The following is a 23,872-nucleotide window of genomic DNA, read 5'->3' as shown; positions in this document are numbered from 1 at the left end:
CTACCTATGCTGTGCTCAGCACTGTTCCTAAGTGCTTTAGATATAACAATTCAGTTAATCCTCACAGCAGTCCTGTGAGGTATCATAGCATTATTATCCACATTTCATAGATTGGAAACTGAGGCTTAGAGAACTTAGATAACTTGCTTAATGTCACACAGTCAGGAAGTGGAAAAATATATATATTTATGTTTGCTATATATATATTTGGTATTTCAACATCTATAGTGGAAATCCCATTCTAGCTTTTTGTACACTTAATTGGGTTGTGTGATTTTTTTTATTGTTATTAATTTGTAGAACTTCTTTATATATTTTGGAGATAAGCCATTTTTAGTTACATGTATTTCAAATATGTTCTCCCACTCTGTGGCCTGACTTTTTACTCTCTTAATGGTATATTTTGATTAATATATTTCCTAATTTTAAAATAGTTATATATTAATATGTATTAATAAATATATTAGTGTTTTCCTTTATGATTAGTGGGGATTTTGACCTGTTTAAACTTTTGCCCTACTTTCTCATGTTTGTATGTTAGTGGTTTTTTTTGGCCGCACCGCATGGCTTGCGGAATCTTAGTTCCCCAACCAGGGATCGAACCTGAACCCTCGGCAGTAAAAGCGTAGAGTCCTAACCACTGGACTGCCAGGGAATTCCCATGTCTGTATTTTTTAAAGCATTTATTGCTTCTGTAATTCGAAACATAGAAACACCAGTAGGTGCAGACTACTACGGGCCTCACGGTCCTTGTTTTAGCAGGTGCAGTTCCTTTTATAAAAATGTCAAGTCTTTCAGTTATCTGGACCTGGCACTTCTGGCCCTCCTTGGCCTAGGAAAGAGCTGACCACTCAGCAGCCCTGTAACAAGAGCCCCTGCACAGGTTAGGGGCTGTGGGAAAGGTGTGGGAGACCAATTTTAACCACAAAGCCATTGAGCAGAAATGTCTAAAGTCAGAGGCTGAAAATACAGGAAAGAAATCGCTGCTCAGGCAACCCAGCAGCAGGATATAGAAAGCTAGAACAGGCCCGTCACAAAAGCCATCCTAATAGCCAGTGCGCACGTGGGCTCCACGTGTGGTTGGGTCAGTGCCCTTTGAGGTCATGGCAGTTCAGAAGAAGGCCGAGGCCCCGAGACCCTGTGCTTCACAGACAAGGTCAATCTCCCGGTGACTTTTAGGTTGAAAGGTCCAGAGAACACTGCCCCTTTACTGCTTCTTGGATAAAGCACACGGGGCCTCTTCATTAATTTTTCTCCTTTCCAGCCTAAAGGTAGCAAAGCTCCGACGGACTCCTGGTTTCACCTGCATCAAATGACTGCAAGTTCCCCCACACACACCTGCGACCACCCAGACCCTCCCCTCTCCCCGGCCCACCCGTTAGTCTCCCCCTCCCCTCCTGACCCCAGTAATTAACTGAGCACCGTGGCTGAGTGCCTGAGCAGGGCCATGCCCATGCGGCGGGTTCCCTCTCTGGGCAGACAGGCCCTCCCCCACCGAGAACACTGCCCCACCACGTGCTGACCCGAGCCCAGACCCTGTCCCATCCCAGACCCCACCGGTCGCCCAGCTCCTGCCTCACACATGCAGCTGGCCACCAGCAGGTTCGTGACACACCAGCCAGACCCCCCTGCCCACATCAGTGGCCCCCAAAGGTGAAGGTGGCATCCAGTGTGCTGGCTGTGGCCTCTGGACTTTATTCCAGCCCTGGGCCTTGGCTGGGGTGAACAGCCGGCTGGAGAGCCATGTCCTGACTCCATGCTGGAGGGAAGAGGGGGAGGCAGGGTCAGGCCAGGGTCACCAGCCAGGTCAGCTGTAGCTGTCAGGGTCCGTGTCATCTGGCAGAAAATAGCGTTGCAGGGCAGGCTGCAGGAGCTGCGGGGGCAGCGGATGGGCAGGCCTGGGCCAGTCTGGGGGGAAAGGCTGCAGTTCCACCCGGGGCAGTGGCAGCTTCAGCATCCGGATGGCACCGTCCAGGGTGCGGCCCGCCCAGAGCCGGGACAGCATTCGGCCTGGGGGCCAGCAGTATAGTGAGACCTTGGGGTGGGGTGAACGTCAGGGTCCAATTTCTACCCCTGTCCCTACTCACCCCTCAGTTTCATTGGAGACCTCTGGACCTTGGCCTCCTGAAGCCGGAGGATGGAGTAGTGCCTGGAGGGTAAGGAGGCAGCTTTGGCTGAGCCCGCGCCTCAGCTGTTCCACGCAGGCTCTGCCCCAGCCTCTTCCAGGGACCCGGGGCGTGCTCACCGGGGTTCCCGGGGCTGTGGCACCACCATGCTGGGCCTCCGTGGGGGCGGGCAAGGGGGCAGGGTCTTGGGCTCCTCCTGCAGGGGGCCCTGCTGCCGAGCCCGCTGCTTCTCGCAGAAGAAGTTGAGTGCGTCGATGGGCCCCAGGTCCAGCATTTTTGACTGTGACCAGTTCGTCTGCTCCAGAGGCAGCAGCTCATCAGGCAGTGCGGCTGGCGCGGAGGATCGCAAGTGGGCCTCAGGCAAGGGGCAGAAGTGCGTCAGTGTTTCAGACAGTGCATGTCGGGTCCGCCCAAAGCGCATCTGTGCGAGCGTCTGCTGGGCCTGTGACTCCAGGGCGGCTGAGTCCGGCTCTCCGGGTGAGACCACCGGTGAGGGTGTCCGGGAGATGCTTGAGGGCATCACAGAGATATGAACAGTTGCCCCAGAGACCATGGAAATCTGCGACAGGGCCTCCTTCGAAGGAGGATGAAGTGCTGAGGTCTCTGAGGCCTCGGGCAGCATCTCTGACAACTTGGCTACCGGCGGCGGCACAGTTTCCATCTGCTGGGGAGTTGGCCAGTGGAGGCCGGAGAGGTGCTGCCCTTGGCTCCAAGCCTGAGACCCCAACCCAGACTCCCTCCTGGGGAGGCGCAGGAAGATCCCAGGAGATGGGGAAGGAGTGAGGGATGGGGGAGGATGGAAGAGGCGCAGAGCCAGAGCGGGGCAAGGAGACTGCTGGCCTCACCTGGCTCTCCGCTCTGCACTTGGGAAAAGCCTGGGGAGAAGGCGAGAGGCTCTGCGGGCAGGTGGCCCGCCCCCGCCCCGCCCCCACTCCCGCCCCCGCCCGCCCGCCCGCCCAGACCTTCAGCTGCCAGATCATTTCCTCCAGCTTCTGGCAGCAGCGCTTGCGCAGTGCGGCCTTGGAGTCGAGGTCCGGGCCCTGGACCCAGGTCATCATCTCCTTGAACAGGAAGCCCTGCGGGTCCTGAAGGCCGAGTCCATCCAGCAGCTTCCTGAGCTCCGGCCTGGGACAGGTGTGGGAGGCTTCTGGGCGGCCTCCCCGGCAGCAGCGGGGAGGGGGGAGGGGAAGGGAGCAGGACTCACCGGCAGGAGGCTGGCGAGTAAAGGAAGTAGCACAGGAGCTCCAGCACCACCTCGCGGGACTCCAGGGAGCAGGCCAGGAGCAGCTGCAGCGCCAGCATCACAAACCGCTTCTGCATCCCGTCCTGAGCGCAGGGGGAGCGACACTGCGGCCCGAGGCCTGGGGCGGGGCGGGGCCGCTCGCGGGACTAGGGGCTCACCTGGAGGCTGGGGGGCCGGTCCAGGTTGAGCAAGCGCACGAGGATGCCCTGCAGCCGGCTACAGAGGTCTCTGCTGACGTCGGGCAGCAGCCTCAGCAGCGCGTGCAGGATGTGCACGCGGTCTGCCCAAGAGGCCTCGTCCAGCAGGTCCATGAACAGCAAGGCCAGGCCCTCCACCGTGCCCACCTCGGGGTATGCCTGCAGGGATCTGGTGCTGAGGCCTGGCCCCCTGCGCCGCACCCGGGCGCTCCAGCCTCCCCCTCCCATACCTGAGCCTGTGCTTCCAAAACTCCCCCAAACCTGCAGAGTGAAGATGGGGAAGAGCTTTTTGAACCAGTTCTGGCCGACGAAAAAATGCAGGAACCTAGGCAGATGCCCGTAGCGCTCTTCCCAGAGCGAGTGCCCATAGTGGAACTGGGGGCAGTGAAGACCGGTCTCGGCCCTGGCGGTGTCCTCGCGGGAGCCCATGGGCTTCGGGATGAGACACTCGGGGCTCTAGGGGCAGCGGCAGCAGCTGCAGACCCTGCCCTCCCCAGGCAGCTCCTGCGCCGCTGCCCAGCCCAGCCCCGGACGCCCACCTGCGCCTCCTGCTCCTCGGACTCCAGCAGCTGGTCAGAGAGCTGCCTGTGGGGGCCCAGCGAATCCGAGGCCCCGTCCAGATCCTCCTCCCCCTCCTCTCCCAACGACTGGATCAGCTTCTCCCGCCGCTTGGCGCGCTGCCGCGGCAGCCACAGGTCGTCCTCGCTCCCGCCTGGCTGCGAAGTGGAGAGCGAGGCCGTGGCCACGGGCGCGGCTTGGAGCCGGCCCCGCCCCCCGCAGACCCCGCCCCGCCCCTTGCCTTGCTCTCGCAGCGGCGCCTGAGCGGGCCTAGGGCTCCGAGGCCGCTGACCTCCACAGGCTGCCACATCTGCTGCAGCACCACGGAGTTGGGCACGCAGCCCGGGAAGCGGATGGGCCGCTGCCAGTACTGCAGGTGGAGCGCAGCGGGGCAGGTTGAGGGCCTGGACTCCACCTGCCCCAGAGACCACGCTGGCAGGGCACCCCGGCCACCAGCCCAGCTCTGCCTGCCCGATGTCCAAGAGCTGAGTTGGGCTCACACGCCCTGCCCACGACACACAGACAGGAAGAGAGAATCTCTAGAAATCAGGCCGAAGGGCAGGCAGTGAGTGTGGCATCAGCTGTGGTAACTGAGGAGGGAAATCTGGGTAACAGCTGGCCTTTGGGGAGCCCTGACACCCACATGGTCTCCACAGGACTCAGCCCCCGGTCCTGGAGCAGAGACGCTGATAAGAAGGGGGCAGTAGGAGGGACTTCCCTGGCGGTCCACTGGTTAGGACTCCGTGCTTTCGCTGCTGGGCCGGGGTTCAATCCCCGGTCGGGGAACTAAGATTCCACAAGCCGCGCAGCGTGGCCAAAAAAAAAAAAAAAAAGGGGACAATAGGAGCTCGAGGGGGGCTATTGGTGGCTTGGGTAGATGGAGTAGCAGCTGGAAGGCTCCGTTACCCACCTGGGAAGGTAAGGGTGCCAGATGTGTGGGGAGAAGGGGCTGGGCCTGTCTGGGCATCTGGAGGGGGAGAGAGTGGGAAGGCTGGCTCCCACTGACTCTGCTCCCCTCAAGGGAGGGGACTCTGGTCTCCCAAAGTCCACAGAGGCCCCAGCCTCCCAACCCTTGCACCAGGGAGCGGCTGCGGGAGCGAGCGCTGGCAGAGGCTCTGGCTTTGCCTGGCTCCTGCTCTGAAGTCCCTGGCCCTCTGGCAGCCAGTTCCCAGGGAGCGAGGGGTTAGGGCACACAGAGAGCAGCCGCAGCAAAACTGGGCCCAGGGGTGAGGGGCGCAGGTGGGCCTGGCCCTTGGGCCAGAGTTGGGCACAAAGGCTTACAGCAAAGGGAAGGTGGGGTGCATAAGAAGGGCCCCCCCGGGGAGGGAAGGGCCTCAGGACAGCAAGGGGCTCTCACCTTATAGGGCTGAACAGCGGCAGGGAAGAAGCCCCTGAGGTTGGAGGAACACTCCTGGGGCCGCCTCTTCAGCAGCAGGGGGATCTGGGGATGGGACAGGGCTCAGAGCCAAGTTTGGACTCCAGTGTCCCTGCAGTAATGCCTTCGGGCGGCAGCCTCCACCCGCCTGGGCCCCTCACCCTGCGCTGCAGGTGGGAGGACAGTGGATCCGGGGCCACAGGCTTCTCCCCATGGAGCCGCTCCAACTGCAGCTGCAGGTGCAAACTAAGGCCCAGTTCGTGGCTCGGGGAGGAGCGGGCCAGCAGCTGGGGTGGAAGGAGGAGTCGGGGTGGGGCAGGAACCATGAGGTGAAGGCAGAGGGGTGGGAGTGGTGGTAAGCCTCACTTGGGATGCTCTGCTGGGCAACCTCCGGTGGGTGGTGGGGGGAGGCAAGGGGACTCGGGGAGGGCGGGCAAAGCACTGGCCCAGGGTCCCAAGGTCCTGTGGTGGCGAAGCTTCAATGCCCCTGAAATTGGGGACATCTGTGGGCAGGGCGCACACGTCCCAGGTCTGTCTCTCCACCGTCAGGGTCACGGTGCTCCACTGCTGGGACTCTCCTCCGGAATACTTGCCCTGGCAGGGAGGGCAGGGCAGACGGGCAGTGTCAGCGGCCCCGGGTGAAGGGAGGGACTGGGGAGGCCCCACACTCACCAGCAGACCAGGGCCGTAAATCAGACGGAGGTAGTTATCAAAGGCCTCCTGGCACTGCTGCCAGGAGGGTGGGGGCCGGGCGGCAGGGCCCACCAGCCCCAGTTTCAGCTGCTGAAGGTCTTGGTCCCGGGCAATGAAGGCTTCCAAGTCCTGGGGTGAGGGTCAGGGGTCAGCGCATTCTTCCTTGAGCCTTGCTGCGTGCCCCTAGACAAGCACAGGGATCCCAGGCCTGCCCCAGGGACTGAAGGGGAAGGGCCTGAGCCGGGGTCGGGGGGCAGGGCTGGGGCACTGCAGTGGAGAGGGGGTCAGGAGCCACCCCACCTTCTCCATCACTGGCTGCTGAGGTGTGGCCGTCTGGTGATGGATGAAGGACGAGGCTGCGCTGCAGACAGGGAGGGACACGGGTAGGACGCTGGGTGGCATTACCAGTGGGACAGGGCAGAGGCTGAGACAGGGACCCAGGGGTGGTGGCCAGGCCCCTGGTGGGGAACCACGAACAGCCAGGAGTGGGAAGGCCGGGACTGGGACGGGCTTGCGGTGGGTGGCCAAGGGGCCTGGGAGTGCTGGGGTCTCAGGCTGGGAGCACTCGGCCAGGCCCTGACCCAGGGGAGCCAGGCCGGGGCCTCCGGGACGGCTCGGCTGGGCCTGCCGGCAGACCTGAGGCTGGCCACCCCACGCAGGTTGGCGAGCCTCTGCAGCTGGGCTGAGATCAGTGACTCCTGGCTGGTCAGCGGCAGTGCAGGGGCATCCACCACATCAGGGGCATCCTGGCACAGCTTCTGAGCAGGGGAAGGGAGCCTGGAGCCCTGGCCTCTGGCGGCTTGTCTGCCCACCACAGCCCCACCCCGCCTACCTGTGCTCAGTGCACACCTTAATCAGGTAAGACGTGGGCAGGTAGAGCCTGTGGGCCACCAGGCAGAGGCAGGAGCCCAGGGCCAGCACCAGGTCCCCACTGTTACTGCAGAAGCTCAGGGCCTGAGGGGCACCGTTCAGCTGCAGGAGCCTGGAGAGTTGTTCAGACCGACAGTCCGGCCCTGCTCCTCGGAACAGAACACGGAGGCAGCAGCAGAGGCAAGCCCCCACCCCTCCCCTACCCCCAGCCCACCGCAGCAGGCGGTTCTCCGCGGTCCAGATGCGGATAGTGCCGTCCAGGCTGGAGCAGGCGTACAGCTTGAGCGTGGGACAGCAGCACAGGCCTGGGGGGCGAGGACTCAGGGTCAGGGGCCAGAGCCATCTGGCTGCCCGGACTTCACCTCTGCCCTGCGTGCTCACCGGTGATGTGGTCCGTGGGGTCGTCCTGGGGCCGGTGATCAAAGCGTGGGCTGTTGCCCAGGCCAAACTGCACTAAGCCATAGGTGGCGCTGTTCCGGTCCTCGAAGCCCACGGTGATGCGACTCCCGAGGGCGCAGAGCACCACCGCCGGGTGGCAGCAGGAGAAGGTGTGCAGGAGGCTCAGGCTCTCCTCGGCATACGGGAAGACGCGCCACATCTTCACGGTCAAGTCTGCCCCTGTGGGGGCGGGAGCCACGGTGGGGCCTTTGGGGAGGGAAGGGGTTCCCAGGCCGGCCGTGGAGGGAGGAGAGGTACCCACCCGAGGACACGATGCTGTTCCAGGTGGACGCAATGGCGGTGACGGGGCCTGGGCCGTGCGCCTCCGTACGGAAGACCGTCTTCGAGGAGCGCAACTCGAGTACGGACAGGGTGCCATCAGTGTGCCCCACCACGAGCAGGTACCTATGGGTGACCACAGCCTGTTGGTGTGGGCTCGGCCGCCTTGCCCAGCCCTGGCTGGCTCTGGCACCCACCGGTTCTTGTCCTTCCAGGCCCAGGCCACGTCGCTGCGGCACAGCTCGCCCTTGTACTGGCGCACTATCTCCCAGGTGGCGAACGCACTACCGGGGTCCGTGAGGTGGCTGTAGAGGTGCAGGCAGCAGGGCCGGGGCGCCGGGGGCGGCGGCGGGCACAGGCGGCGCAGCACACGCATGGGGCAGCATGCTGCGTTGGCGCAGAGCAGGTGCCCGGCGCGCGTCAGCAGCCACAGCACCTCGCGGGGCAGGCAGTAGGCCACGGCGGCCGCGCAGTCCTCGGGCTCCAGCAGAAGCACGCTCACGGTGCGTCCGCTGGAGACCGACACCAGGTAGACCGAGCCGTCGGCGCAGGCGCACACGAGGCGCGTGGGCAGCTGCGCTTGCGGGGCTGTGGGCGAGGGCAGCGCCGGCGCCACCTGCAGGTGGAGCACCGGCGCCGACAGCTGGGCCAATGGCGAGTAGAGCTCCCGCATGCGCCACAACTCCACGCTGCGGGCGCGCAAGGAGAGCAAGGGCCAGCCGGGGCCGGCGGGAGCCAGCAGATGGCTCACGGTCTCCGACGGCATGCTTGGGCCCCAGCAGCTCAGCGCCACCTCACCCACCTGCGCCGCTGCCTGCAGGTCCCACGTGCGCAGCGTCCCGTCTTGCGAGGCCGACAGCACAAGGGCAGTGTTCGGGAGCACGGCCACCGCAGTCACCGGGCCTGCGGGAGGGGCGCAGGTCACTCCTGCGCACCAGGGACTGAGGGAAGGGGAGCCGTCGGTCAGGGTCATGACCAGGGCGGAGAAGTTTGGCCAGGAGCCCGTGGAGATCCTGTGCCCGGAGCTCTCGAAGGCAGGGCTGTGCCCAGGGTGAGGGGAGACCAGGCCTCAATAGCCACCGTGGCACGGCGCACCTGTGTGTCCCACGAACACCATCCGGATCTGCCAGTCAGCCTCCCACACCTTCACCGTGCTGTCCCGGGAAGCTGTCACCATGGCCCCCACCTCTCTACAGTACGCCAGGTCGGAGATGGTGCTGAGGGGTGAGAGGGAGGCCCGTGGACTCAGGACTGCGGTGTGTATGTGCGTGTGTGTGTGTGTGTGTGCACGCGCCGGCACCCCTGCCACGACCGGATTTCTGTCGCGGACTTACCTCATGATTCCCCCCTCTCCCACCAGCCCCTGGGCCCCTCCTCACGTTTTGTGCAGATCCCGACGCACATCTGTGAGAGCCCAGGTGTGCAGATCAAAGGTGAGCACGGCCGAGCCGTAGGCTGCGCAGCAGCGTGGGACGTGAGGGGGATGCCGAGGCCCCAGAGCCAGGCGCGCAAGCGCACCAGAGAGGCTTGGCGGCAGCCGCAGAGGGGACCCATGGGGAACCAGGCAGCGACCCCCTGCACGGAACTTCCAGAGCGCCAGGCTTCCGCCCGCCTCCGCCACCAGCAGCAGCCCGGGGTCGGGCACCGGCAGGCAGCAGACTGGCTCGCGGCCCGGCACCCTGCGCTCCACTGGCTTACTCTGCCACAGCAGACTGAGGTCGGACCTTAGGATGGCCAGCCCCGCTGGGCCCCAGCCCACAAAGCGGCCCACAGTGCCCAGCTCGCCCAGCACTGCCACCAGCCCTGTAAGCGCGACCGGAGCCAGCAGCTTCTCTTGCGCCCAGCCATCCTCTCTGCGCACGTGCAGGCGGCCCGCACCGTCCAGCACCACGAAGCGTCTGCCCACGGGGTCCTGTGCCACCGAACACAGCCCGGCTGCCACCTCCAGGCGGCGCAGCGGCTCTAGCCCGTGCGTCAAGCGCGCCGCGCGCAGCTCAGCTCTCTTTTCCTGCGGACCGGGACCAGCAGTTGGGGCGGGGGTCGGGGTTGTAGGCAGCACCCACCTAGGGGAGCCAAGAGGATCCGGGCTGGGGTCCTGCAGGGGACCCCTAGGGGAAGAGCCAGGCCGGAAAGAGGCCTTGAGACAGATGCCATGGGCAAGCCGCACCTTTTCCACAAAAGTCTGGAGGCCTGTACGCAGGAGCAGCCACAGCTGGCGGGCACGGGCGCTCGGGGTCACGTTCTGCCACCGAGAGTTGCCGGTAAAAAGCCGTGGGGCCGGCTCCTTAAACGATGACTCTGCGAACCGGCAGCGGAAGCCCTGTCAGTGTGGCCTTGGGCCCCTAACCCTGGAGGTCATGGGCAGCCAAGGCCCCTCCTGAGGGCCCTGCCAGGTTAGGGGACTGCCCGGGGAGTGCTGCATCCCCAGAGGACAGAACCAGCGCTTGAGTGAGGCCTGCGGCCAAGCGGGCCGTCTGGGAGTCGAGGCCGGGCCACCTCACCATCCTCTTCGTTGAGCAGTCCCGGGTCCGGGACGTCGTAGATGTCGGCATCATACAGGTCCAGGTCTGGAATCAGGTGGTCGCCTTCTACGGTAAAGGGGTTGCTTGCATCCAACACTTCTGGCTCCATTTCAGGAGCTGCGGGGTCCAGGCGGCTCAACAGCCCGCTAGGACCGTTGCTAGGATACCGGACGCAACAGGCCCCGCCCGACGCAGGCCCCGCCCCCGACGCAGGCCCCCGCCCCCACACCTCGTGAGCCTCCGTCCACACTGAGTCACAGAAACTTTTATTGGAAGCAAACCAGCTGCAGCAAAGTGACACTCAGTGCACGCTGCCCGATGGGCAAGGTGGGGAGTACAGGTGGGCGGATGACCCCTGGGGACCGCCTGCTGGGTCTCCGGCCCTTTGGGCTGGAGTGTGCAGGTCCAGGCCTGACCCTGCACAAAATACAAAAATAAACTCTGTGGTCCAGCTGTCCCTGCCCGTGTCAGTTCGTTTGGGCGGGGCAGTGGCTCTTCCCACCAGGCCCTGTGCCGTTGCTGTCCAGTCCAGCCACAGCGTGGGCAGCGGGAGCCTGTGGGGCTGAGGGGACATCCACAGGCTACAGCCAAAGGGCTAGGCAGGTGTGGCCTGGAGTGGCGCTGGTGCTGTGGCAGCGCCAGGATCTGGCCAGCAGCTGTGGAGGCCCTGGGGCCCCTCAGGTAGGCAGGTCCAGGCACTGTTTGAAGCTGGGTGAAGCTAGGGCCTCTGTTCCGCCTCTTCACATACAGATCACCGGGACCCTGGGCAAAGGGTGGCACATGGTGAGTTCTGAGGAGCCCACACTCAGGAGACCAGGGAGAGGGGGCCCCACCCTGCCCTGCACACCCCAGGCTCCAGGGAGGGAGGCCGCTGCAACCGTCACACACCTGTCCTCTTCCATGGTGCTGGTCTCCTCGGGGCCGCCCTCGCAGCCTCCACCTCCACTCTCTTCCTCCTCCTCCTCCTCCTCTTCCCCGAGCTCCATGTCCAGCTCATTGCCTGCCTCCGAGGGAGTGTAGGTGGATCCACTGGGGGTGGGGGGGACCAGTCTTAAAACCGCCTACCCCCAGCCTGCTGCTAACCCCAGGGAGGGTGTCCGGGGAGAACAAAGTTAGGAATGGGGTGGGCCAAGCTGGGGAAACGGTGTGTGGGCCAAACAGGGAGGTAAAGGAAGGGAGGTGGACAGGTGCCAGCCAACCTGATAGAGCGGCAGCTGAAAAACACAATCCGTTTCAGCCGCTTGTTGTAGAAGAAGTAGTTGAAGGACCAGAGGCTGCCATCTTCCCCAAAGGGGTCTGAGTCCAAGTCTGGGTTATAGCTGGGGAGTGCGGGGCGAGATGTGGTGTGAGGTCCCAAGTGCCACACAGACCCAGGACCCACCTGCAGGGATGCCAGCTCACCTGTAGATGTCGCACTCAGCCAAGCAGATCTCCTCATCCACCGCGTTCCACAGCTGCGGCTTCAGGGCCTTGAAGTCCTCGCGGACAGCCGAGAACAGACTGCAGTTGACTGCGTTCACCACCTAGGATGGTCACAGTCGGGGCTGACTAGGACCCAGGACAGCAGGTGTGAACTGGGCCGAGCCCCAGTAAGTTAGGGAGGACACTGGGGATGGTTGTGGGCCTGCAGGTCCCTTCCCCGACCCGACCCTCACCCAGCTGAGGCTGGGCTCCCGGCTGAACTCGTGGCTCCGGGCTGTGCTGAAGTCATAGTCCGGCCGGAAGGACTCGTTGAGCGTGGCAATCAGGTAGAAGAGGGTCTTGCGGCTGCACTTGTCGCTGAGAGGGCCCTCATCCTCGCCGCCTTGGCTCTTACTCAGTCTGCACAGAGAGAAGCGTCAGCCTGGCACTGCCCCGTTTGCCAGTCCACAGTGGGCAGGCCCTGCCCGGCTCACCTGCTGGGGCTGAGGCCCGAGGTCTGGGGTGGGGACAGTGCCTCCAGGACATGTGGCTGGCCCTCCTGGCAGAACTGCTTGAACATGTGCTTGTCGTCGCCCGCCATCTTACACGAGTAGCTCTCAATCCTAGAGACGCAGGCAGGACCATGAAGATGCCACCCGCCCCAGGCTCAACCCAGAGACAGGGCAGAGTTACCTCTGAGACGCCAGCCCCAGAGCCCCGGCCTCACCTGCCAATGATGTGGGCATCTCCTGTCTCCACGGTCAGCTGCGAGTTGATGGCCTCGAAGCTGGAGTTCTCCAACAGCTTCATGTCCTCGGGGAGGAGGTCCTGTGCTCCGAAGGGCTAGTGCTGCCTGAGGATGGAGGTCAGTCCATGGGTGTCTGGCCCTTGGGGCTCCACCTTCAGCCCTCCTCCCAGTAAGTGGCGCCGCTGTAAACAACCTGGGTCCCTCCTGCAGCCTGCTCCCAGGCCTTGAGCACTGGCGGGAGAGGTGATGAGAGCGGCATGTCCAGGCCAACAGATCAGCCACACCTCTTGCACCTCACAGGAGTTCTTGGGCCAGGCTGAGGGACCCACCGGGGATCCTGCTAACCCCAGGGGCTGCTGGGTTAGTCTCTCCCTCAACACCCCCCATCCCGACACAAGAGCCCTACCCACCAAGGGGGGCCCCGTGAGCCCGCGCAGGGACGTGACTCCTGTAGTGCCCCTCCGGCCGGGATCCTCAGCCCGGCTAAGAACCCGCACCCAGTTAGGAACCAGGGAACCCGGGGCTCGGCCCTGCCGTCACCTGGACGCGGCGCTCTTTCCTGTTCTACAGGCTGCTTTCTAGTGAGCTCCTCCGTTTTTCTCCGAAAGTACAACAGGGAGCGGAGGGAGGCCCCGCGACCCCCGAAGGGCCTGTCAGCCGGGCAGCTAGGGCGCTGCAGCGTCCGCCGAGTCTAAGGGGAACCCCAGCCAAGCCGCGCGAACTACAAGTCCCAGGAAGCCGTGCGCCTTGGGAGGCGCGCGTGCGCTCCAGCGCGAAGCCTGCTGGGGGTTGTAGTTCTGGAGGGCCCGAGTCGGCGCCGGGCACAGGGCGTACACCTACCTACCTGCTTATTCTGCGCTCAATCGGGCCGGGCCGGACCAGGCAGGGTCAGGTCGATTGGCGTCGGTGCGGGTGAGAAGGCAGTGCAGGCCCCGGGCAGCGCGGACGCCTCAGGACCGGAGTGCGGCGCCGCGGCCTCCGCTCGGGCCGCACTGTATCCGGGGAAAGAAGCTCCGCAGCGACGTCCCGTTACTCCCGGCCCCGCCGGCCCATCCGGGCTGCCACCGCGACATAGCCTCGCCCGTGCACGGCGCCCGACTATCGCGACCGACCTGCCCGCCGACCGCCACAGAAGGCCCGAGCAAGCGAGCGAACGACCTCTACCTCCCCGGGCCGGACAACAACAAGCGTCCGCCAGGCCCGGCCCCACGCGTCTGAATGGCCCGCTCCAGCCGCCGGGACCGGGAGCTCGCAGAGCAATTGGGGACAGTACCCGCCGCTCAGTCCTATCTTCCACTCCTACTGGCTCTGGCGCCTGTCCGTCATCTTCTCGGCCGTGCGAACCCGCCTTCCTCCCTGGCGCTCATTGGTCGCGGCCCCTCGCCGGCTCCGCCCCGGGTGCTGTCCGGGTTCCCCGGAGGGAGTAGCGGACTATCGAGGTGTGGGCTGGAGGGGGTAACAGAGTGTTCGGTGAGCGGCGAGAGGCGGGCGGCGGCCCAGAAGGAGCCTGGGGGCGCGTCCGGCTCCCGCCGGACGCGGTGGTCGACAAGGGCCGCTGGGCTGCAGCCCCCACCCGAGCCTCTAGGGCCTTCCAGTCGTGGCCGGTGCTTCAGTCCCTGACGCTTTGCCCAGAGTACAGGCCTCCAAGCCCAGCCTCGCCCGCTGGAGTTCGAAGACCCTCTGGCCATGTCCATCGTGGGCGAAGCGGGAGGGTCAGACGGCTCCAACGCTAGGGCGGCGTCCGGAACCCCAGGCTCGCGGCTCCAGTTTCCGGCCGGTGGAGGCGCTCAGCGGCCCGAGGCCACGGAAGCGGGCTCGTGGGGCCGGGCCGGGACCGGACCGGAGATGGCGCCGCCGGCGGGCGGCGCGGCTGCGGCCTCGGACTCCGGCTCGGCCGCGGTGCTCCTGGCCGTGCACGCCGCGGTGAGGCCGCTGGGCGCGGGGCCGGACGCAGAGGCGCAGCTGCGGAGGCTGCAGCTGAGCGCGGACCCCGAGCGACCAGGGCGCTTCCGGCTGGAGCTGCTTGGCGCGGGGCCCGGGGCGGTGAGTGGGGGCGGCGGGAGCGCGCGGCCTGGCCGCTGAACCCGAGGCCATGCCCTTCCATTCGCCAGCTGCGTGCCCTTGAGCAGTTATCTTTTCTTTGCTTCTGTTTCCTCGTGTGTAAAATGGGGATAATGCTGGTACCTCCCTTCGTAGGACTAGTGTGAGGGTTTCATAAGGTAATACGTGTAAAGGGCTTAGGACAGTGTAAGTGGTCTACAAATGTTACCTCGTGTTCCTTTGATCTTCATGCAGCATGTGCTGGGGGGAGGCACTGAGCCCGGACTCTCCCCCTCCTCAGGTCAGTTTGGAGTGGCCCCTGGAGTCCGTCTCCTACACCGTCCGAGGCCCCAGCCAGCATGAGCTGCAGCCTCCACCGGGAGGGCCTGGGACTCTCAGCCTGCACTTCGCCAACCCTCAGGAAGCTCAGCGGTGGGCAGCCCTGGTCCGAGGTGCCACCGTGGAAGGACAGAATGGTCAGTGCCCTGGAGTGAAGGTTCACTGTGACTGGGGCAGTGTTAGTTCTGCGAGAGAACAGGGGTAGCCCCACCCCCCAGGTCTGGATGGGGGGAGTAGTGGGGAAAGCTGAGCCCACCTTACCCACTGCTGGGGTTCTGGGAGGACTCCCAGGAGGGAGGAAGTAGAGAAAAGGAACAGAGACCGAAGAGCTGGAGCCTGGAGTGCCAGACAAGTGTGGAGGGGCAGAGCACGCAGGCCCTCAGGACCTGGGTGAGAAGACGGACTCTATGGAAAGCTATGGGAAGGTATTCAGTGCGAGAGTGACAGGCTCAGATTCGAGCTACTGAAGACTGGTTGAGACCTGCATTCGTGTGGGTGGTGCAGATAGGGCCGGAGAGAAGAAGGATGTTTCCAGAGATGCTTAAGAGATGGAATTGGCTGATTTCCTTGAGGTTTAAATGGAAGAGTGAGTGGTTGAGACAGAAAGCTGCAAGGAACAGACACTGGGGAGCTCCCAGATAGAGGGCCTTTTTGGGAGGGCATAGAGGTGGTCAAGTTCTTAAACATGTGGGAGGGAAGGGAGGGAGGTGGATCTGGACTGGAGCTGGGGCTCTAAAGAGGTAAAGGTTGGGGGTAGAAAAGGTCAACCAAGGTCACCAGGAGAGAGAAGAGGGTCCGGAAGGCAGACACACACAGTGCATCAGGGAGAGTCCACAGATGCATCAGAACAGCTGTCAGAGGGGTGAGAAGAAAACCACACACTGAGATGGAAGAGAGGTCCAGACAACAGCATCTGCAGAGAAAGAAAGGCCTTTTTCTTTCGTTCATTCGTTTGTCCGTTGGTTCACCAAATGTGTGTTCAGCACCTGTAGTAAGCACTCTTCTAAGGTCTTAGAGATTTAGCATGAATAAAAGTTTAAATCTCTGCTCTCTTGGAGCTGGCATTTCCAGAGAAGAGACAGACGTATAAAATAAGTAAAATAAATTCTGTGAGATGGTGGAAAGGATGGGAGCGCTGGAAGGGAAGGGTTTGCAATTTAAAATAGGGTGGCAGGGAAATCCTCATTAAGGTGACCCTTGAGTGAAATTTAAAGATCATGGGGTGAACGATGTGGCCTGGGAGCAGCAGGTACAAAAGCCCCAAGGCAAGAGTGTGCATGAGATCTTTCGGGCTCAGCTGAGGCCGGGCCAGGCCTGGTGCTGGGTGCTCGGGAGCCCTGCTTATCTCAGTGGGAGGACAGCTCAGGATACTGAGGCCACCACAGGAGCTGCATCAGCACCACATGGGCAGGGCCTCAAGTGGGTGGTAAGAAGCAGAGACGGCAGCATGCCCAGGGCAGGCATCGGCTGGAGAGGGTTTGTTTGGCATGGGAGCAGCCCAAGGTGTTCTGTGATGATGGTAGAGCCAAGAGAGAGGATGGAGGTCCCCGAGGACAACAGAAGGAGGCTATCTTGACTGCAGGGTTCCTGGTGAGCAGGATGGGGTGGGCTCCTTCTGAGGACCTCCTTTGGTTCTGCTGCGAGGCCAGGGAGCCTCCTGGCCGGCTGAGAGGGCCTGTACAGGCCAAGAGAAGTGGCCTGGCCTCTGTGGAGGAGGGGCACGGGTGGGACTGGGCAGCAGAAGGGACCAAAAGGACTCCAGAGCCCAAGGAAGAGCCAAGTGCAGCTCTGAGTGGAGTCAGCCGGGACCTCTGGGGTTTGCAAGGGCCAAGGCTGGGGAAAAGGCCTGGCTTGAGGTGTGGCCCAGGCGGGGCCCAGGCAGGGGCTGAGGTGAGGAGGGAGGAGACGAAGGTACCGGAAACCTGAGGTCAGAGAGCAGAGGCCTGGGTGAGTACTCAGCTGGGGGCTAGATCTCAGGAGACCACCAGCCCACCCCACATCTTCCCTCCTAGGCAGTGACAGCCAGACCCCAGCCCTAGGCTCAGAAACGTGCCCTGTTTCCCCGCCCAGTCTCCTTGAAGTGCCTGCAACCAAGGCCCCCCAGTCCAAGGTGGATCTTCCTTGGCGCCCTGGAGACTTGATGGAGAAAGGTAAAGGCAGGGGGCTGGAGGGGCTGGGGGGGCAGCCCATGGGGGGCTGTGACGGCCCTCTCTCCCCTGCAGAGGACCTAGCAGGGCACCTGACCCGGGCCATAGAGAGTGGGGATGAGAAGCGGGCAGCCCAAGCAGCAGCCATCCTGGCCCAGCATCACGTGGCCCTCAGCATCCAGCTCCAGGAGGCCTGCTTCCCTCCTGGCCCCATCAGGTAAGGCCTGGGACTTCTGTCTCTCCCTGACCTCCCAGCCCTCTCCGGTCCCCGGTCCTTACCGCTGACCTACATTCTGGCCAGGCTGCAGGTTACAGTTGAAGACGCTGCGTCCTCCGCCCACGTCTCGCTGCCAGCCCACCCCCACTCCACCATCGCGGCCCTCCAGGAGCAGGTGAGCACGGGGTCTGGGGACCCTGCTGGGGGGACCTGGGTGACATTCCGACACTCTGGCCCCAGGTATTCTCGGAGTTTGGCTTCCCGCCGGCTGTGCAGCGCTGGGTCATCGGGAGGTGCCTGTGTGTCCCCGAATACAGCCTTGCTTTCTATGGGGTCCGGCGGGATGGGGACCCTGCTTTCCTCTACCTGCTCTCAGCCCCTCGAGAGGCCCCAGGTCAGTCCTTGATTGCAGTGGGATGAGGAAGGTGGGGTGCAGCCTGACATGGTCCTGAGTCTCATCCCCTCTATGGCAGGACGCAATCCTCAGCGCCCCCAGAAGATGGATGGGGAACTAGGCCGCCTGTTTCCTCAGTCACTGGGGCTGCCCCAAGCCCCTCAGCCAGCTGGCTCCAGCCTGCCCAACCCCCTTCAGGTGGGCAAGGGACTGGGCAGGGAGGGCCTAGGAGGCTGTGGGCATCGAAGGAGTGGGTAATCAGTAACTGTGTCCTCACCTCCCCAGCCCGGCTGGCCCTGCCCTTCCTGCACCTTCATCAATGCCCCAAGCCGACCCGGCTGTGAGATGTGCAGCACCCAGAGGCCCTGTGCTTGGGACCCCCTTCCCACAGCCTCCACCCAGCAGCTACCAAAGGTACCAGGGGCAGAGGCAGAGGCAGGGGAGGGGATGGGGGCAGGGGGGCAAAACAAGCAGAACGACCCATCTTCTCCCCCTGCCCCCAGGTCACAAGAAGAGAGGATGGCCCTCCTCTTCCAGGCCCAAGGTCCCTGGACCCCCTCCTGAACCTCTCAGGGAACCTCTGCTGACTGACCGCTCGCTGGAGACAAAGCCGGGGTTGCTGGGGAGGGGCTGTGAGCTGGAGTCATTAAATACACTTGTGAGCCAGCTGGGTGCCCCTTCACTGTGCCCTTGTGCAGACTGGGCTGCTGGCAGAATGGAGAGCAGGGCACAGCCCCACTCAGATGAAACTTGGCAGAGAGGCAGGGGTGGTGGCTCCCCAGCTGGGCCCAGTTGGCTACTGAAGAGCATACTTGGGACGCAAGTCCCCTGAAATCTCCCAGGCCCCAAGGGTGCTTAGGACACCCCCTGCCTGCTGACCACTGGGCTGGGCCCTCTGAGCCCCACCCAGCCCTCAGCTGACTGGTCCTCGTTTTCCAACCAGAGCCTTTCAGGTACACACCCTCCCTCTGCCTTTCTCCTCTCTGCTCTTGCCCTCCCCACGCTGGTCCCCACTCCTCTGGGCTATTCCCGCCAGGCTGCCTCTTTCCCTGCTTGGGAACAAAAACAGCTCAAGATAAGAGCCCTGAGCCAGGGCCCAGGGCTACTACTAAGAAAACACCGCCATGGGCCTCCTGCCACTGACAGGTCCACGGCTGTGTGAGCCTGGCCACTGTCTGGCCGTGTGGCCTGAACCCACTCCCAGCTGCCCTGTAGACTGCGAGGAGGTACCGTCCCCTCACAAAAACCGTGACCCTTGAGTCAACAGCGCCTCCAGCTGCCCAGCCAAGAGACCAGAAGCACCTTCCGGGTGGCCTCCGCCTGCCTCTCTGCTTCCTTGGAGAGGTTGAGCGCTGCCCCTCCTCTCCCGGCCACCACCCAGCCCTGCCTGCCCCTGAGCCCCAGGAACAGCTCCTGCAGCTCCTACTTTAGGCCAGCCTCTCCCTGGTTGAAATGCTACACAGGGCTCTCTGCCGCCTTCAGGATGAAGGCCAAGTGGTTCAATACATGGACACGGGTGGGTTACTACAGCAGGGCCCTGGGCCCCTGGGCTGTGTCCACCCAAGCGAAGCCCTTTCCACCTGTAACCAGGTTCTCCACTCCAGTCAGCGTTGCCACTTTCTCTAATAGCTAGGTCTCCGCTTCCTGCCCCCCAGTCAGTGCTGACTGGACTCCCAGCACGCAGGGCGATGCTGGCCACACTGCACTGGACACCCCTGGGAGCTCTGAGGGCCTCAGTCCCAGAGTCCTCTGCAAACCTGTATTCCCATCACACAGTAGCTCAAATGGGTATGTTGAGAAACTTAATTTATTTCCATGATGGGCGCTGAACGATCTGGAGCTGGAACCCCGTCTCCTGCCCCTTCCCCTCTTGTCCCAGAGGAAGAGGGGCTTGGCCAGGAGGGCCAGCTGGGACCTGAACAGGCCCAGGGTGGCTCCTTGGCTTGAGGACCCATTCAGGCAGGACAGCAAGCAGACACTGGGCAGGGTCACTTAGGTGGCCGATATGCCAGCTTCCGGCTCTTCAGGACTGACCACTTATGCCGCTTCATGGCATAAACCAGGGGCAAAAGCAAGCCCATCATCATCAGCATCTGGGGAGGAGGCAGGCTCAGAGGAGGGAGGCGGAAAGGACCCCTGCCCAGCTCCCAGCCCCTCCCCCAGGCCCACTGTGCCCCTCCGCCCAGCCCTTTCACCTTGAGCCCCATGCGTTTGCGATGGTCGTGTTCTGGTTCAGACGTCCAGCGCAGGAAGGTACACACATCCTTGGCTACCTGGGACATGGTAGCTGGGGTGCCTGGGCCAAGGACAAGTGGTACGAGCTGCCCGTGGGTGTCCCTGCCCAACGTGGGGTAGCCCAAAGACCATCCTCCACCGTGGGGCAGAGACGGGTTCCTGCCCACAGCTTCAAAAGGGATGGGACCCACCCCTACTGCCACCCAGCACACAGATGGCCTCAAGGCTGCCCATGAGCCTCCTCAGAAACAGTGTCCCAGCCAAGGAAGGTGCAGGCACTCTTGGGCCAAGAACACAAGGAGCGCATCCCTAGCAGTGGGGAAAGTAGGACCCAGCTTGCCCACCCCCAGCGTGGGGGGCTCTCACCGTCGTCAAACTCCAAGACTTCGTTGTAGATGGGAGGCGCCATGCCAATGGCCTGGCCAGGAAAATAGGGGTTGAAGTAGAGGCCTTCTCGCAGCGGCACCCCAGTGGGTGGCTCACAGTAGCCCGTGAGTAGGGAGAAGACGTAGTCCTCACCACCGTGCCTGGGACCAGATCGGGGTCTCCTCAGCCCCTGGCATGAGGCAGCCCTTCCTCCCCCAGCACCCACCCCCCTACCGCAGGCCAGTACCTAGCTCGCACGACGTAGCTGAGGTCAGGGGGCAGTGCTCCGTTGTTGGCCGCTCGCGCAGCCTCAGGGTTGGGGTATGGTTTGGGGAAGTAGTCAGACAGCTTACCCGGCCGCATGAACATCTCCCCGTTCTCGTTGGGGCCGTCCTGAACCTCCACCTGCCACCAAGAGCCCCATCACAACCCTGCTATCCAGCACAGCAGGAGCCCCCATCTGTGGGGTCCTCCGCGTCCCCACGTCCCCACCTCCTCAGCCAGCGCCTTAGCTTCATCCTCTGTGTAGCACACGCCCACCAGGTGGCGGTAAGCCACGTAGTCCATGCTGTGGCAGGAGGAGCACACCTGCTTGTACACCTGGAAACCCCTCCGGATGCTAGAGACATAGAAAGGGTTAAGGGCGCCGAGGATTCCACCCCACCCGGCCCACCCAGAAACTCCCCCAGCCGGCCACACACCTGGTGTGGTCCAGGGAGGAGAGGAGGCCGCGGTGGGACCACGGATAGCTGGGGGGGTGCAACTCCAGGTCACTGGCACTCACCGCAGAATGCAGAGCCACAGCCAGCCCTGCACCCCCTGCCGCCAGCATGCCCAGCGCTGACAGAATCACTTTCCGGCCCCGGGACGGGCCAGACTTCGACGACAGGGACACTGCCTGCAAGAGTCCCGCTCAGCGCCCGCCAGAACACCACCCAGCCCCACCCGGGGATCTGACTCTCAGCGCCCACCTCTCCCAACTCAGGCACCCAGCACCGGCCACCTCCCGCGCCACTGCCCTCCCCACCCTCCCCGCTGCGGACCCCTTGACCGGAATTCGGCCCTGAAGGGGGGAGTTTGTGAGGCGTGTTCTTAGATCCTGGGCCAGGAATCGGGCCGAAGTGAGCAAGGGTGCTGGGGCAGGCCAAGGTCACAAGCAGCTGGCCGAGATCAGGCTGAGGTCACTTTAGGACGCGGGCCCAGTCTGGAAGGCCGCAGCGGGAGCGGGCCTGGGCGCGCCCCCCGGGGAAGCGCCCAGTCCCGAGCCGGCAGCGAGCCCGCCCCGCCGCCCCCCACGCTCGGCACCAGGTGCCTGTCCTGCTCGGAGGGGTGGGAGCCCAGCCCTGCTCCCAAGGTCGGCAGGCAGCGGGGGTCCGGCCGGGGCGGGGGCCCGGGTGCGGAGGCTGCTCTCGCGCTGCCTGGCCCGCGCCCGGAGCCTCCCAGCAGTGACCTTCACTGGGCTGCGGGGCCGCGCGGCGGCCAGGGTTAGGACCAGCTCTCACCTGGGGTGTCCGCAGTGGGAGCTGCCCGGGCCGCGCACCGCTCAGCAGACCCCGGGCCCGCGCGCCCGGCAGCCCCGCGCCCCGCGGGCCCAGCACCAACCCGCGAAGCGAAGCCACCGCCGCTGCCGCCATATTAGCCCTCTTCAGCGCGGCCACCGCTACCGTGGGCCTCTGCGCCGCCAAAAGAGCTTAAATCTCGCGAGAACCGGGGAGTGAGGGAGGGGGGCGGGGCGGGGGCGGGGGCGAGGCGGGGCTCGGTCCGTCAGGGCCGCGCACCTCCTCGCCGCGCTTCTCCGGTCGTCGTGGAAACCAGCGGTTGGGCGGGTCCTCGTTGCGTCTCTCTGTTGCCGTGACAACTCCCAACAACCCTGGTTTCCCTGATCCCGCCGCTGGTCTCCGGGGCTCAGCGGTGCTGCGCCCCCCACGCCCGGACGCCCCCAACCCGGGATCCACCGCTTTTCGAAGCCATCGCACGCTTTCGTCCAGCAACATTTCCAGACCTGGCGCGGTGGCAGAACACCCTCACTGCAAAGCATTGATATTATTTAACCAGTCAGATGACCCCCTAGAAGGCCCCTCTTGCCGAGCCCACTCAACTTGCCCAGTGCTAGTAGCCTATTCCCCGAAGCTGTTGAAGGCAATTACGGGCAAGTGTTGTAGTTTCAAAGCTGTAATCTCCCTGAAGCAATGGAGAACAGCTGGGGCAAATAACAGACTAACCAAAAAGCTTAAAAGGAAGAACTGGGGATTACATTGTCCACAGGGGCGTTGAAAAGCCCTACAAATTTCCGGAATACAGATGGTCAAAAACATAAGTAGGGCTGTGCATATACTCATGAAAGACCTGAAAAAGCCCTAAGTGCTCACTTCTGGCTGACCTTGAGTCTCTGTGCACAGGTGAAGCCTAAAGTAGAGTTGTAAACTGCCTGGCTGAATTCCGAAAGCATGTCCCACATACACACAGAGCCACTTGGGAATGACAGAGATTTATTGGTTCCAGACACGTAAGGAAATTTCTGTCCAATCATTTATCTGACCACTAAGCTAACCAGGTAGAGACTTCAGTGGCTACCCATGACAAATAATAGACTTGACAGAATTAGTTCAGAAAAGCCAATACACAAATACAACTACCATAGCAGCAACAGCAACAAAACCTGGAATCTGATTTCCAGAAATGCCACATTATATCATTTAAAATGTCTAGTTTTCAACAAAAAATTATGAGACATCCAAAGAAACAAGAAGGTCTGGCCTATAAATAGGGAAAAAAAGAGCCAATCAATAGAAACTATCCCTGGGGAATCTTAACTATTTAAATATGTTTGGGGGGGATAAATTGGAAGATTGAAATTGACATATACATACTACTATGTATAAAATAGATCATTAATGAGGACTGAGGACCTACTGTATAGCACAGGGAACTCTACTCAATACTCTGTAATGACCTATATGGGAAAAGAATCTAAAAAAGAGTGGATATGTGTATATGTATAACTGATTCACTTTGCTGTGCAGCAGAAACTAACACAATATTGTAAATCAACTATACTCCAATAAAAATTTAAAAGTAATAAAACATTTTAATAAAAAACTAAATTAAATTTTAAAATATGTTCAAAGAGCTAAAGGAAACCATTATGTCTAAAGAACTAGAGGAAAGTATGAGAATAATATCTCATCAAATAGAGACTGTCAGTAAAAAGAAATTATAAACAGGCTCCAAATGGAAATTATGGAGTTGAAATGTACAATAATGGAATTGAAAATTTTTACTTATGGGGTTCTACTGCAGATTTGAGCAGGTAGAAGAAGGGATTAGCAAACTTGTAGTTAGGTCAGTTGAGATTGTCTGGTCTGCAAAACAGAAAAAAAAAAAATAGAGAGAGAGAAAAATTAACAGAGCCTCAGAGACCTGTGGGACACCATTAAGCATACCAACCTATACATAATTCTCAGGAGCAGAGGAGAAAGAGGGGCAAAAAGAATATTTGAAGAAATTGTGACTGAAAACTTTCCAAATTTGATGAAAACATGGATCTACACATCCAGGAAGTTAAAAAACTCCAAGCAGGATGAAGTAAAAGAGGTCCACACCTGTACACATTATACATTGTTGAAAAGCAAAGAAAAGGAATCTTGAAAGCAGCAAGAGAGAAGTGACTCATCACATATAAGT

General features: G+C 62.0%; 4 protein-coding genes across 8 annotated transcripts; 1 reads left to right on the top strand and 3 right to left on the bottom strand.

Moving 5' to 3' along the window:
- Window positions 1–668: 668 nt before the first annotated feature.
- On the bottom strand, window positions 669–10,410 carry WDR97 (WD repeat domain 97; the record flags this gene model as incomplete). Its single annotated transcript, XM_082433890.1, is given in 24 exon segments — window positions 669–2,010; window positions 2,088–2,149; window positions 2,246–2,787; window positions 3,089–3,251; window positions 3,331–3,452; window positions 3,528–3,725; window positions 3,828–4,022; window positions 4,128–4,135; window positions 4,224–4,494; window positions 5,035–5,307; window positions 5,311–5,565; window positions 5,661–5,786; window positions 5,866–6,321; window positions 6,493–6,553; window positions 6,829–6,950; window positions 7,042–7,174; window positions 7,277–7,367; window positions 7,444–7,680; window positions 7,763–7,905; window positions 7,977–8,682; window positions 8,875–8,996; window positions 9,159–9,787; window positions 9,947–10,077; window positions 10,281–10,410. Coding segments are annotated over 24 exon segments (5,379 nt in total). The 3' UTR covers window positions 669–1,807.
- Window positions 10,411–10,546: 136 nt separating this feature from the next.
- MAF1 (MAF1 homolog, negative regulator of RNA polymerase III) lies at window positions 10,547–13,671 on the bottom strand. 5 transcript variants are annotated; one of them, XM_082432968.1, is made up of 8 exons: window positions 13,295–13,671; window positions 12,430–12,555; window positions 12,197–12,325; window positions 11,957–12,122; window positions 11,703–11,824; window positions 11,501–11,515; window positions 11,190–11,330; window positions 10,547–11,063 (listed from the first exon to the last, which is right to left on the bottom strand). In XM_082432968.1, the coding sequence occupies exons 2-8, from the start codon at window positions 12,510–12,512 to the stop codon at window positions 11,042–11,044; spliced, it is 678 nt and encodes a 225-aa protein (XP_082289094.1). In that variant the 5' UTR covers window positions 12,513–12,555; window positions 13,295–13,671; the 3' UTR covers window positions 10,547–11,041. The 5 variants fall into 5 exon arrangements, with proteins under 5 accessions (XP_082289094.1, XP_082289092.1, XP_082289091.1 ...); XM_082432966.1 differs by having other exon boundaries at window positions 11,501–11,620; window positions 13,291–13,669; XM_082432965.1 differs by having other exon boundaries at window positions 11,501–11,620; window positions 13,295–13,668.
- A 224-nt stretch (window positions 13,672–13,895) lies between these two features.
- Window positions 13,896–18,253, top strand: SHARPIN (SHANK associated RH domain interactor). The gene is made up of 9 exons (XM_082432963.1): window positions 13,896–14,493; window positions 14,792–14,966; window positions 16,842–16,979; window positions 17,052–17,193; window positions 17,278–17,368; window positions 17,434–17,587; window positions 17,667–17,785; window positions 17,873–18,001; window positions 18,091–18,253. Exons 1-9 carry the CDS (start codon window positions 14,137–14,139, stop codon window positions 18,172–18,174), a joined length of 1,389 nt encoding a protein of 462 aa, XP_082289089.1. The 5' UTR covers window positions 13,896–14,136; the 3' UTR covers window positions 18,175–18,253.
- A 1,123-nt stretch (window positions 18,254–19,376) lies between these two features.
- On the bottom strand, window positions 19,377–21,869 carry CYC1 (cytochrome c1). The gene is made up of 7 exons (XM_082432972.1): window positions 21,691–21,869; window positions 20,890–21,086; window positions 20,681–20,807; window positions 20,436–20,593; window positions 20,189–20,349; window positions 19,783–19,883; window positions 19,377–19,680 (listed from the first exon to the last, which is right to left on the bottom strand). The coding sequence occupies exons 1-7, from the start codon at window positions 21,820–21,822 to the stop codon at window positions 19,576–19,578; spliced, it is 981 nt and encodes a 326-aa protein (XP_082289098.1). The 5' UTR covers window positions 21,823–21,869; the 3' UTR covers window positions 19,377–19,575.
- Window positions 21,870–23,872: the final 2,003 nt, after the last annotated feature.

The sequence above is a fragment of the Balaenoptera physalus genome (genome assembly GCF_965194825.1).
Source record: "Balaenoptera physalus genome assembly, chromosome: 17".
Lineage (NCBI taxonomy): Eukaryota > Metazoa > Chordata > Mammalia > Artiodactyla > Balaenopteridae > Balaenoptera > Balaenoptera physalus.
This window is presented reverse-complemented; position numbering and strand designations above follow the sequence as displayed.